This window comes from Trichechus manatus, unplaced genomic scaffold (genome assembly GCF_000243295.1).
Source record: "Trichechus manatus latirostris isolate Lorelei unplaced genomic scaffold, TriManLat1.0 scaffold00386, whole genome shotgun sequence".
Lineage (NCBI taxonomy): Eukaryota > Metazoa > Chordata > Mammalia > Sirenia > Trichechidae > Trichechus > Trichechus manatus.
The window spans coordinates 14663-28586 of NW_004444322.1; the positions used below are offsets into that span (position 1 = coordinate 14663).

At 38.5% G+C, this 13924-nt stretch overlaps 1 protein-coding gene across 2 annotated transcripts in view; it reads right to left on the reverse strand.

The window, feature by feature from the left end:
* Positions 1 to 556: 556 nt before the first annotated feature.
* Positions 557 to 13924, reverse strand: part of LOC101346890 (zinc finger protein 420) — a 106647-nt gene continuing 93279 nt past the window's right edge. The window contains exons 1-3 of one of the 2 annotated variants that reach the window (XM_023725741.1): positions 1607 to 1858; positions 1048 to 1354; positions 557 to 897 (exon numbers count right to left, since the gene is read on the reverse strand). In XM_023725741.1, coding sequence (XP_023581509.1) covers positions 557 to 897; positions 1048 to 1354; positions 1607 to 1858 — 900 coding nt within the window. Of the gene's footprint in view, positions 1870 to 13924 lie in introns of those variants that run through there. The other variant, XM_023725739.1, reaches the window with a different exon arrangement.

The window sequence follows — 13924 nt, forward strand, 5'->3', positions numbered from 1 at the left end:
CATTTTCTAATTAACTATTCCTCTTATAAAGGCTATTTTCACAGCTCCTCTTTTTTCCAATCTTCTTTTTTTTTGCTTAATATATTGGCTAGGAGCTCAAGTATTGATAAGTAGTGCTGATAGCAGATATTCTGTCTCATATTTAAATGAGAATGCTGATTAAATATTATCAATATGTAACATGTCTGCTGCAGGTTTTTGATGACCAGATTTTCATTACAATACCAATTTGTCTCTATGGTATGAACTGTTTTAGAAATTTGTTACTTTTTCATAAGGCTTTCCTACATTCATAGTTTTATATTCTAGAACCAATTATGTAATGTACAATGAAGTGTTAATTCCTTCTGAAAGCTTTTCCACATTTATGATATTCATAGGGCTGCTGAACCAAAAAACTCAAACCCGTTGCTGTCGAGTTGATTCCAACTCACAGTGACCCTACAGGACTAGAACTGCCCCATAGGGTTTCCAAGGAGTCGCTTGTGGATTCAAACTGCCAAGCTTTAGTTAGATGAGCTCTTAACCACTGCACCACCAGGGCGCCATAGGATTGCTAATGAGTATGAATTCTCTGGTGTCTAACAAGGTGTGACTTTTGGCTGAAAGCCTTACCACATTCATTACAATGATAAGGCTTCTCACCTGTATGTTTTCTCATGTGTAGAGTAAGAGATGAGATTTGAGAGAAGGCTTTTCCACATTTACTACAGTCAAAGGGTTTCTCACCTGTATGACCTCGTATATGTATAGTAAGGGATGAACTCTGGGAGAAGGCTTTTCCACATTTGTTACATTCATAGGGTTTCTCACCGGTATGACCTCTCATGTGCACAATAAGAGACGTTCTTTGAGAGAAGGCTTTTCCACATTCATTACATACATAGGGCTTCTCACCTGTATGACTTCTCATATGTAAGTTAAGAAGTGAGCACTGAGAGAAGGCTTTCCCACATTTATCACATTCATAAGGCTTTTCCCCTGTGTGACTTCTCAGATGAAGAGTAAGGGATGCAATTTGAGAGAAGGCTTTCCCACATTTATTACAATCATAAGGTTTCTCTCCGGTGTGAACTTTCTGATGTGTAATAAAGTTTTGCTTTTGGCTGAAAGCTTTGCCACATTCATTACATTCATAGGGTTTTTCTCCAGAATGGATTTTCTCATGAGCAATGAGATTTGATTTCTGGCTAAAGGCTTTGCCACATTCCTTACATATATAGGGTTTTTCTCCAGTATGAATTCTCTGGTGTCTAACGAGATTTGACATTTGAATGAAAGCTTTCCCACATTCATTACATTCATAAGGTTTCTCCCTAGTATGAATTTTCTGGTGTGTAATAAAGTTTTTCTTGTGGCTGAAGGCTTTTCTACATTCCTTACATTCATAGGGTTTCTCACCAGTATGACTTCTCATATGTACAGTAAGGGCTGAGCTTTGAGAGAAGGCTTTTCCACACTCATTACATTCATAGGGTTTCTCACCTGTATGAATTCTTACATGTATAATAAGCATAGAAAACTGAGAGAAGGCTTTTCCACATTTATCACATTTATAAGGTTTTTCTCCTGTATGACTTCTCATATGAAGAGCCAGGGATGCAATTCGAGGGAAAGCTTTACCACATTCATTACAAGCATAAGGTTTCTCTCCAGTATGAACTTTCTGGTGTGCGAAGAGGCTTTGCTTCTGGCTGAATGCTTTTCCACAGTCACTGCATTCATAAGGTTTCTCTCCAGTATGAATTTTTTCATGATCAATGAGATTTGATTTCTGGCTGAAGGATTTCCCACATTCCTTACATACATAGGGTTTCTCTCCAGTATGAATTCTCTGATGTCTAATGAGGTTTGACATTTTAATAAAAGCTTTCCTGCACTCATTACATTCATAAGACTGCTCCCTACTATGAATTTTATCATGTTTAATGAGTTTTTCCTTGTTGCTGAAGGCTTTTCTACATTTATTACATTCATAGGGTTTATCTCCAGTATGAACTCTCAGGTGTCTGATGAGGTCCAATGTCTGACTGAAGCCTTTTCCACAATGATTACACTTAAAAGGGGTTACTACAAGATAGGATGAGCTATTACAAAATGATTTTACAGGATCATTATATTCAGAATGTTCCTTTGTTATATAGCTTCTCTCATTATTATGACAGTTTAAATTATGTTCTGGACACTTTCCAAATAAGTCATATTCATAGAGGTTGTGTCTGGAAGGAACAAAGTCTGAATTCAGAGGAAATGTATTTGAAAATTTCTTGTGACATTCATGAACTTTTTTCTCTGTCATTGCTTTCTTGTCACTGCTATCTTCAACTTGCCTCAAAATTATGTCCTGGTTTTTCTGATGCTCATCAATTCCCCATACTTCTCCTAAAATAGATTGCAAATAAATATCACTTGTAGATTTTTCCAATATTATATCAAGAAAATTTCAAAAATAATTATTACTATTGGCACTGATAATTTGGTTTCAGGCCTGTTGTTGTTATAAGGCACCCTTGTGGTGCAGAGGTTAAGCACTTGGCTGCTAGCCAAAAGGTCAGTGGTTTGAACCCACCAGCCCCTCCACAGAAGAAAGATGTGGCAATGCGTTTTGGGTTTCAGTTGTTGTGTGCTGTCGAGCTGACTCCAAATCATAGCAACTACTATGTATGGGGCATAGCAGAACTGCCCCATAGAGTTTCCTAGACTTTAATCTTTATAGCAACAGATCACTAGGTCTTTTCAACCACGGAGCCACTAGTCGGGTCAAACTGCCAGTTTTTCAGTTAGTAGCCAAGTGCTTTAATCTTTGTGCCACCAGGGCTCTTTACGTTTTAGGCTTAGTCTCCCATTATTAAACAAATGAAATACGAGCAGAAGCAGATGTTTATGAATACTTTGTTTTTAAATGGAATCCAAAAGAAGACATACCAACTGGTATGTAAATAACAGGGAGAATACAAAATGCACAAATAAAGTAAGAAGAAATAACGACAGAGGGAAAAAAACAGGAAATTAAGAGAATCGTAAGAGATCATTTCACAAGACTGTATTGAAATACATTTTTATAAACTGCTTGCCGAGTAATTTTCTGGAAAATGTAAATTAACAAAATTCACCCTAGAAGATATAAAAAAATCTATATAGATCAATTTCCATAAAAGAAATCTGGGAAAAAAATAAAAAGAATAGCACCAGGTCCACAAAGATTCACATGGGAATTCTAACATTTAAGGAACAACACAATGCTGTGTAAAATGCTCCAGAAGAAAAAAGGAGGATAATTCTCTATTTTTTGCATGTAAAACATATATAATATTAATACTGAAACCTGACAAAGATGACACACCACAAAAAGGTAAACTAAATATAAATTTCATTTATAAATTACCACTGGAAAAATTTTGTATAAAATATAAAAATGATCTAGAAGCACATCAAATATAAAATATAACTGAGGTTTTTTTCAAGAATATAAATATGGTTCAATATTAGAAAATCTATAAGGTTTCTGATGCTCATTCAATTACCATACTTCTAAAACAGATTGCAAATAAATATCACTTATGAATTTTTCCAATATAATATCAAGCAAATTCCAAAAATACTACTACTATAATAAATATATTAATAGGTAAAAATGAAAAATCAAGTGAACATTTCCATAAGTCTTGAAAAGGTATTTGATAAAACTTCTCATCTATTTTACATAAAACCCTTCATAAAATAGGAATAAACATTTAACTTGAGAAAAAGTACAGTACAACTCAAATACCTGCATCATGCTTAATGAGGAAAACACAAAATTGTTCACATAAAAGTCAGGAATATGAAAAAGATGAATAGTATCACCAATATTATTGTGATACTGACTAGTACAATTGAATAAGAGAAAGATAGAGGTATAAAAATTTGTCAAGGTAAAATTAACATTGTCAACAATAAAATTGTTTACCTGCAAAATCAAGAGTCACCTGAAAAATTATTGTAAAGGGTAGTAAATTCATTATATACACGTTAATGTACAGCTTTGATAGCCTTCATATATACAAAAACAATTTAGAAATTATAACAGAAGAAAACACTGCATTTACAATGGTAACAAAAATATGAAACATCTAGGAATAAATTTAAAAAGTCCGAGAACTATAAGAAAACTTTAAAATGCTCAGGCACGCACAGATCTGAACAAATGGAAACGTATATCACATTCTTAGAAAGGAAGATATAACAACATAAAAATGACAGTTATCCACATGTTAATCTATTAAAGTGGCTTCAATAAAACTGTTTAAAAATGTCCCAAAGAAAAATGCTACTAGGCGCTGTCACCCAAGAGGAGAAATGTGAGGCTGTGTCATTATTAAGAAATACGTAAACATAATTCACCCATATACATAAAGGGGAAAAAATCATATGACAATCATATGGTAACAAGAGATTGTTACTTTACCTACGTGAACATTAAAAAAAGGCAAGGTGGCAAAAAATACTTCCAAGAAGAATGAGCAATTGGAAAAAAAAAATACTGGAAAAACATATGACAGATAAGCCCTTTACCTGGCACTGTAATATATGAAGAGTTTGAATAAATTAAGAATTCAACAGAAAAAAGGATGAAAACTATTTATTAAAACACATGAAAAGATGCTCACTTTTACTTATAATAAAGGAAATGAAAGTTCAAACTACAATAAGTTAGCAATTCCCCCTATCAGATTAGCAAAGATTTAAAAATTCCTAATAGAATTTGTTGGTAGAAATTTTTGTTAGAAATATAAATTGTTGAAATGTCCATGGAGAGCAAAAAAGACTTGGCAATATCAATCAGACGGAAAATACACATATCCTTTGGCCTATCCATTCCAATTCTAAATCTACTAAATACGTGTATGTATGTATGCATATATATATGTGTGTATACACATACACTCACATCACACACATGTAAGTACACACATATACGTACATATATGCATGACAAGTGTAGAAGAAAATGGGAGCTAACAAAAAATAGTGCTGACTTTCAAACTTTTATTGGGGTAAAAGGACAGTGGCCATTACTGAAGTATGAGAGCAAACACTAAAAATATAGTCAGGCCTGTGGCTATGGGTATAAAATACAATACTAAGACCTCTGAAATGGAGGGAAGAAGTGGAAGTACAAAGCAAAGGACTATAAATGTCAATGAGTTTATTTGAACGACTACAAATTTGTGAATGTATGAATGAGAAATGAAAGGATCCGATGTAAAAAGGTAGACAGAGAGACTAAAGATACTAATAATATTACAAATAATTATCAAAGTAAGTCTTGAAATGAATTAGGAAAGTTTGATACCTAGCATACAGGTAAGAAGGCCAATCAGTCCTCTAAGTTCTGAGGAAAGAAGTGAATAATGGTATCTAGAAATGACAGGTTTCTAAACAATTCACAACTGTCACTACAAAAACATATGGTCTTTAGAAAAATACCTTCAAAGAACATTTCAGAGGACCAGTCACTCACTGATTAACCATTAAGGGACTCTGGTCCCTCCTCATCTGTCTGGTTCCCTCTCACTGACCTGGACAGCGTCTCCTTAACACTTCTTCCTCCACCACCCACGGTTCTTCTTCTTGCTCCAACTTGAAAATCACATCAGGTTTGGTGAATGGACATCCTGTCAAAGGGAAGTGACATACGATTTTGGCATAAATACTGGAAACAAAGAATTGAGGCTGGCCCAAGGGAAATTAGGCTTTCTGAAGGATGAGAAAAGTGTGGCTTCTGAGGATGCTGTCTTCTGAAACGTAACCAAGGATGACCTTTCTCTTTGAAAGTTGTAGCATGCACATTCATGAGAGCAGACATCCCAAGGCCAAACCTAAGCTGACATTTAAGTGTCCCACACATTTCAGAAATATCGAGAAAGAAAAGGTACTTTATTTCCAGAATTTGAATTATGCAGGCAACTACCCTTACCCACTGTGATTAAGTTGTTATAGTTTTCTAGCATCACATTTCGGTACAGATTCCTCTGAGAAGGATCCAGTCGCTGCCACTCCTCCTGGGTGAAGTCAATAGCCACATCTTTGAAGGTCACTCTTCCCTGTAACAACACACTCTCACTCAATCTGAAGTCGTTCGACTTGGGTGATACGGACAAAACATATTGAACGTTGTTCTGATAGTACTAACAAATAAGAAGTTATTAAAAAAAAAACTTTAACTAGTTATGTTATTTTGTAAGAGAAAAAAACACCATGTTAGCAACATCCTGTCAGTTTATGTTCATTCACTGATTAATAAGCACACTGATTTAGCACACATATTTAATAATTACCATGGGTTAAAGGTGATCTTGGGCACCAGTTTATACTTAGTGTGAGAGAAATTGAAAAATAAAACTTTGGTCAAGTTACGTGGTGTGGGGCCTCACTAGATGCCTGTGATTCACTGAGGCTGGAAAAACTGAAAGTGGGATTTAGATGGAAGCAGAAACAGACAAAGAATGGTATGAAAAATTTGAGGTATGGTAGGGCATCGGAATGGAGCTATCCATTGATTTGGAAATTGGACATGCTGTTCATGAGATCCAGAAAAAGCTAGAATGGAAATGATGTTTTATTGGTCATCAGCATTATATAGTTGTATCTGCAGCCATGAAAATAGGATCTGATTGTTCAAAGAGCTCACATATATTGAAGAGGGCCACTGACAAAATCCTACAGACACTAACAAATAAAGAAAAAAGACTTTCTGATAAATTTTTTAATGATCAAAACTAGAATAAGAACCAGAACTATGAGAAAACAGTATCAAGAAGGCTATAGAATAAGTTTCAGAAATGAAATGCTAGTGACAAATTTCTTGAAAGCAATGTGATGTGAATATAGAAATCTAACTCATCCTTCCTAGTTAAAAACTGAAATGCCCCTAAAAAATATGAACGTAAGAAAAAAATCATCAACAGCACTAAAAATAAATGGACCTGTCCATATTCCCTTCCCTTTGAGAAACTTCTACCAGAGCTGGGGTGAGATAGAAGGAAATCACCAGGAGCTAATTCACAATTAATGTTCCTAAGAATTTATTTCTAGGCCCTAAAAGGACACTATTGATATGAACATCCTCTAACACTAAGGGTTCAGAGTAGACCCTGGGACTGATAGGAAATCCTCACTTAGAACTCTTTCCTGCTGAAGATGAAGGCATTTGAAATAAACAGCCTCAAGAAACCAAAGGGAGAGTGTCAGGGCAAGGAATCGCTGAAATCCAGGGGATTGCTGGAACTTCCCCTTAAACGGGAGGAAGATCAAAACAAGCTTGGACAAAGCACTCAGTAAGGAAGTAGGGCTGAAGATAAAACATGAGTGGGAAGACTGCCTCAGTGTAACAGTTTTACTAATCACAGAGAAAGACATGAGCACATAAGATGCATTCTTGCTGGTCCTGCCTCAGCCAAGATTTCTCCTCATAAAATTGCACTTTCCTCAGGAAATTGGATCCCTAAACTAGTAAATAACTTACAAAAACCAATGCCACAGAATTAATAGAAAAATCCTAATTCCACCCAGCTCAAGAGTGTGGGAATTCACCCACTCTTACCACTGCTATTCAACATCATTCTGAAAGGCCTAGTCAGAGCAATTAGGCTAAAAATATAAACAGAAGGAATCTAAATCAGGAAGGAGGAAGTAAAACAATCCCTTTTCACAGATGCCATGATCCTATACATAGAAAATCCCACAGAATCCACAAAAAAAGTTATTAGAACTAACAGATAAATTCAGCAAGGTGGCAGGATACAAGGTCAACAACCAAAAATCAGTCAGGTTTCTATATATCAGCAATGAGCAAGCAGAAAAGGAAATTAAGGAAGCATTGCCATTTACAAGAGCATCTAAAAGAATAAAGTACCTATACATAAATCTAACTAGGGAAGTTAAAGACTTGTACATAGAAAACTATAAAACATTACTAAAAGAAATTAAAGACCTAAATAAATGGAAGGACATTCTGTGTTCATGGACTGGAAGGCTTAATACAGTTAAGATGTCAATGTTACCCACAGCAATCTATGAATTCAATGCAATCCCCATCAAATTTCCAACAGCACTCTTTACAGAAATAGAAAAGCCAATCTTCTAACTTATATGGAAGGGTGAAGGACCTTGAATAGCTAAAGAAATCTTGATGAAGAATAAAGTGGGAAAACTCAGACTTCCTGATTTCAAAACATACAATAAAGCCACAGTAATTAAAACAGTCAGGTACTGGTTTAATAACAGACATATAGACTAATGGAATAGAACCAAGAGTTCAGAAAAAATCCATACATCTCTGGTTGGTCAACTGATTTTCAACAAGGGTGCTAAATCCATTCAATGGGAAAAGACGGCAGTGTAAGCAGGCACTCCTCTACATCTCCCTACAACTAAGCCAGTGAACAACAAATAAAAATTAGCACAGAGATTTTGGAGCACCAGACAGAGCTGAAGTGTTGGAGAACCAAGGTGAGTCCTGAATCAGGAGAGAGACAGAGTGGGGATGGTGGAAAGGCTGAGATGTGTTGACTGGTGGCATCCTACTTGACAGCTCAGCTCACTGCGGCCATTCTGGGACATGGACAGGCAACATCCTTGAACAAAGAACCCAGGACAGCATCTACAATGAGGACACAGATCAGCTCAGAGATCCTAGGTAAACAGCCTTGGAAAGGTCCAACAAAAGGTGTAGACGCCTTCTCAGTCTGATAGAACTGAGAGACAGTGGCATGTCAGCGCATGAATTTGAAATTTGGAAAACTAAGGAAATTGCAGTCCGATTAAAGTGGTGCAGATTGCCTGTGGGAACTCATGTGCAGGGAAAAGGGAAGTCCAAGCAAACATCTGGAAAAGCACACAGGGAAGGTGAAACACTGCGGGTGAGTGCTACTGAGTCTAGCTGAGACCAGAGGATGGAGGGCACTAGGACATGGACCACAGAAGAGCCACAGCACCCATACACCCACCAGGATGAGAAAAGTACATCAAACAGACAACCTAGCTGGAACCAACTGGTTCCCTACCTAACAAGGAGGCACCACAGGAGAGCCTGCTCAGCATTAGCCCTGCAGAAAGGACACAAAGCACTACCCTCCCCCCTCAGAAAGGCCACACCTCACCCTTTCCACCCACGGCCAGCGGAAAAGTCCTCCACCTGCGCTATCAGCCACAGAGGGAAAGCCACACACCAACCCAACAGATAGACCTGAGGGAATCCTGCCCCAGTATTGCAGTCATTTCGGGAAAGACACACCCCACCTACAGACCTCAGGGGAAACTTGTCATGGTTAATGTTATGTATCAACTTGGCTAGCCTATGATTCCCAGTGGTTTGGCAGATACTGTGTAATCACTTCCTATTTTGTGATCTGATGTGAGCAGCCAATCAGTTGGAAGAAGAGTTTCCTTGGGGATGTGGCCAGCCTCCAGTATATAAAGGGATGTTCTGGCAAGGCTCGCTCTCAACCTTGCAATCTTCTCCATACCTGACCTCTGTTTCTTAGGACATAAACCATCAGAGGCCTCCAGCCTGTCAACTGACATGCAGATTTTAGATTTGCCAACCCCTGTAACCCCATGAGCCAACAGAGGCCTCCAGCCTGTTGCCTGACATGCAGGTTCTGGGTTTGTCAGCCCCTGCAACCACGTGAGCCAGGAGAGGTCTTCAGCCTGTCATCTGACCCACAGATTTGAGACTTGTCAGAACCCACAATTGTGTAAGCCACTGCCTTGAAGTAAATTTCTCTCTATATATACCTATATGCAGTTCACTAAGACATTTGGTACTGAGCATGGAGAGCTGCTCTAACAAATCCCTACAATGTGGAAATGGCTTTAGAATTAGGTAATGGGTGGAGACTGCAAGAAATTTAAGATACCTAATAGTAAAAGCAACACTTTTTTTAAATATTAAAAGCAACAACCACTAATGCCAAATATGAAGAAATTGGAAGATTTTTATCAACTTCTGCATTCTTAAATTGATCAAACATGTAATCAAGATGTATTGATTGATAATTACTGGTGATTGGAATGCGAAAGCACCCAAAGTTGGAAATAAAGAAGGATTGGTAGTTGGAAAATATGGCGTTGGTGAAAGAAACAACACCAGAGATGGCATGACAGAATTTGACAAGAATAACACCTTCTTCATTGCAAATACCTTTTTTCAACAACATAAACGGTGAATACACACGTGGACTTCACTGGATGGAATACACAGGAATCAAATCGACTACATCTGTGGAAAGACACGATGAAAAAGCTCAGTGTCATTAGTCAGAACAAGGCCAGGGGCCGACTGCAGAACAGACCGTCAATTGCTCATATGCAAGTTCAAGTTAAAGCTGAAGAAAATTATAACAAGTCCACGAGAGCCAAAGTATGACCTTGAGTATATCCCACCTGAATTTGGAGAGCATCTCAAGAACAGATTTGACACATTGAACACTGAATCACCGAAGACCAAACGAGATGTGGGATGACATTAAGGACATCATACTTGAAGAAAGCAAAAGGTCATTAAAAGACAGCAAGAAAGAAAAGACCAAAACAGATTTCAGAAGAGACTCTGAAGTTTCCTCTTGAATGCAGAGTAGCTAAAGAGAATGGAAGGAATAATGAAGTAAAAGAGCTGAACAGAAGATTTCAAAGGGCAACTCAAGAAGACAAAGTATTATAATGAAATGTGCAAAGACCTGGAGTTAGAAAACCAAAAGTGAAGAACACACTCAGCTTTTCTCAAGCTGAAAGAACTGAAGAAAAAATTCCAGCCTCGAGTTGCAATACTGAAGGATTCTACAGGGAAAATACTGAATGATGCAGGAAAAATGAAAAGAAGATGGAAGGAATACACAGTCACTGTACCAAAAAGAATTGGCCGATGTTCAACCATTTCAGGAGGTAGCATATGATCAAGAACCGATGGTATTGAAGTAAGAAGTCCAAGCTGCACTTAAGGCACTGGCAAAAGACAAGACTCCAGAAACTGACAGAATACCAAATGAGATATTTCAACAAATGGATGCAGTGCTGGAGATGCTCACTCATCTATGCCAAGAAATCTGGAAGACAGCTACCTGGAAGAGACGCATATTTGTGTCCATTCCAAAGAAAAGTGAGCCAACCGAATGCAAAAAATATTAAACAATATTATTAATATCACATGCAAGTAAAATTTTGCTGAAGATCATTCAAAAGCCATTGCAGCAGTACATTGACAGGGAACGGCCAGAAATTCAAGCCAGACTCAGAAGAGGACATGGAATGATGGATATCATTGATGATGTCAGATGGATCTTGGCTGAAAGCAGAGAAGACCAGAAAGATGTTTGTGTTTTACTGACTATGCAAAGGCCTTCAACTGTGTGGATCGTAACAAATTATGAATAACATTCGAAGAATGGGAATTCCAGAACACTTAAATGTGCTCATGAGGAACCTGTACACAGACCAAGAGGCAGTCGTTCAAACAGAACAAGGGGATACTGCATGATTTAAAATCTGGAAAAGTGTGCGTCAGGGTTGTATCCCTTCACCATACTTATTCAATCTGTATGCTGGGCAAATAATCCAAGAAGCTAGACCAGATGAAGAAGAATGTGGCATCAGGACTGGAGGAAGACTCATTAACAACCTGCGTTATGCAGATGACACAACCTTGCCTGCTGAAAGTGAAGAAGGTTTGAAGCACTTACTGATAAAGATCAAAGACTACAGCCTTCAGTATGGTTTGCACCTCAACATAAAGAAAACAAGAATCCTCACAACTGGACCAATAAGCAACATCATGATAAACAGAGAAGATACTGAAGTTGTCAAGCATTTCTTACTTGGATCCACAATCCACGCCCATGAAAGCAGCAATCAAGAAATCACACTATGTATTGCGTTTGGCAAATCTGTTGCAAAGACGTCTTTAAAGTGCTGAAAAGCAAAGATGTCACTTTGAGGACTAATGTGCGCCTGACCTAGGTCATGATATTGTCAGTCACCTCATATGCATGTGAAAGTTGGACAATGAATAAGGAAGACTGAAAAAGAATTGATGCCTTTGAATTATGTGTTGGCAAAGAATACTGAATATACCATGGACTGCCAGAAGAAAGAACAAATCTGTCTTGGAAGAAGTACAGCCACAGTGTTTCTTGGAAGCGAGGCTGGTGAGACTTCATCTTATGTACTTTGGACATGTTATCAGGAGGTACATGTTATCAGGAGTCCCTGGAGAAGGACATCGTGCTTGGTAAGGTAGATGGTCAGTATGAAAAAGACGAAGACCCTCAATGAGATGGACGGACACAGTGGCTGCAACAGTGGGCTCAAACATAGCAACCATTGTGAGGACGGTACAAGACTGGGCAGTGTTTCGTTCTGTTGTACATAGGGTCGCTATGAGTCAGAACTGACTTGATGGTACCTAACAAAAGTAAAAGCCTAGACTGCCTTGAAGAGACTGTTCGTAGAATTATGGACATCAAAGGCAATTCTTGTGAGGGGTCAGAATGAAGTGAGGAGAGCCAAAGAGAAAGTTGTTCTCCGGAAAAAAAAAGCACTACTCCTGGAACAGCTCGGAGAGTAAAGAACTGCTAAAAGGAGCACGGGAAGCAGGACTGCCTCCATTTCAAAGGGTAGGACTACTGTGTCATGGGTTCCAAAGGGTGGAGACAAAGCCTACTGTGTTTCAAATTGTGAAGCCAGGACCTCCTAGGTTTCGAAGAGTCAGATCATCACCAACTTGATTCTACAGTGTGCGGCTGCTGTTCAGGTGTACCAGGAGAATGGGGCCACAATGCAATGCTGAGTATGTGGGGCTTCCATGCCCAAAGGGCAGGAGAACACAGCCTGCTGAAGCAGAGGTGGTGGGGTCACCACTCAGATTGACTAAATGAATGGGGCTACCTAAAGCTGAGGGAGCAGAGCTGCTGTCCCAGTGGGCCTGGAAGGTGGGACTAAAGTCCAGGGCCAAGGGGCCTCTACCCAGAATTCAGAGAGCATGTCTAACAACCAGAGTTTGGAGGACAGGGCTGTTGCCCAGATGGTCTCAGAGAACTGAGGATTATTTTCCAGCCTTGAGAGCTAATGTAATTTGTACTACTGGGTTTTGGATATGCTTGGTGCCTGTTATCCCTTCTTTCCCTCCAATTTCTCCAATTCATAATGGAAATGTCTATCTTCTGCCTGTTCCACCATTGTACTTTGGAAACAGAGAACTTATTTTCTAGATTTCACAGGTTCATGGATGAAGGGGAATTTTGCCCCAGGATGCAATAAGCCTAAAGTCTCACCATATTTGATTTAGATGATTCAAATTCATATTTGATTTAGATGATTCGAACTTTGGAGTTGATTTAAGACTTTTGGGATGGTGTAATGGGATGAATGGTTTTGCATGTTTTGCATGTGGGAAGGACATGAATTTGGGGGGGCCAAAGTGTGGAATATTATGAATTTAAGTGTGTCCCCCAAAAACATGTGTTGTAAATCCTAACTCCTATACCTGTGGTTATAATCCCAATTGGGAATGGGTTTTCTTTGTTATGTTAATGAGGCACTATTACTGTAGGCTGAGTCTTATGTCAGTCTCTGTGTTGAGATGTAAAAAGAGATTAAGCAAGAAACTAAGCAAGCAAGCAGTTAGAGAAAGATGCCATGCCACATGAAGATCACCATGATCGCTAAGGAATAGAAGCTGAAAAGAGACATGAACCTTCCCTCAGACCCAACAGAGAAAGAAATTATTCCCCTACAGCCAGCACCCTGAATTCAGACTTCTAGCCTCCTAAACTGTGAGAGTGTGAATCCAGCAGCCGTTCCTTGGAAACTCTATGGGGCAGTTCTACTCTGTCCTATATGATCGCTATAGGGTCGCTATGAGTCCGAATTGACTCGACGGCAATTT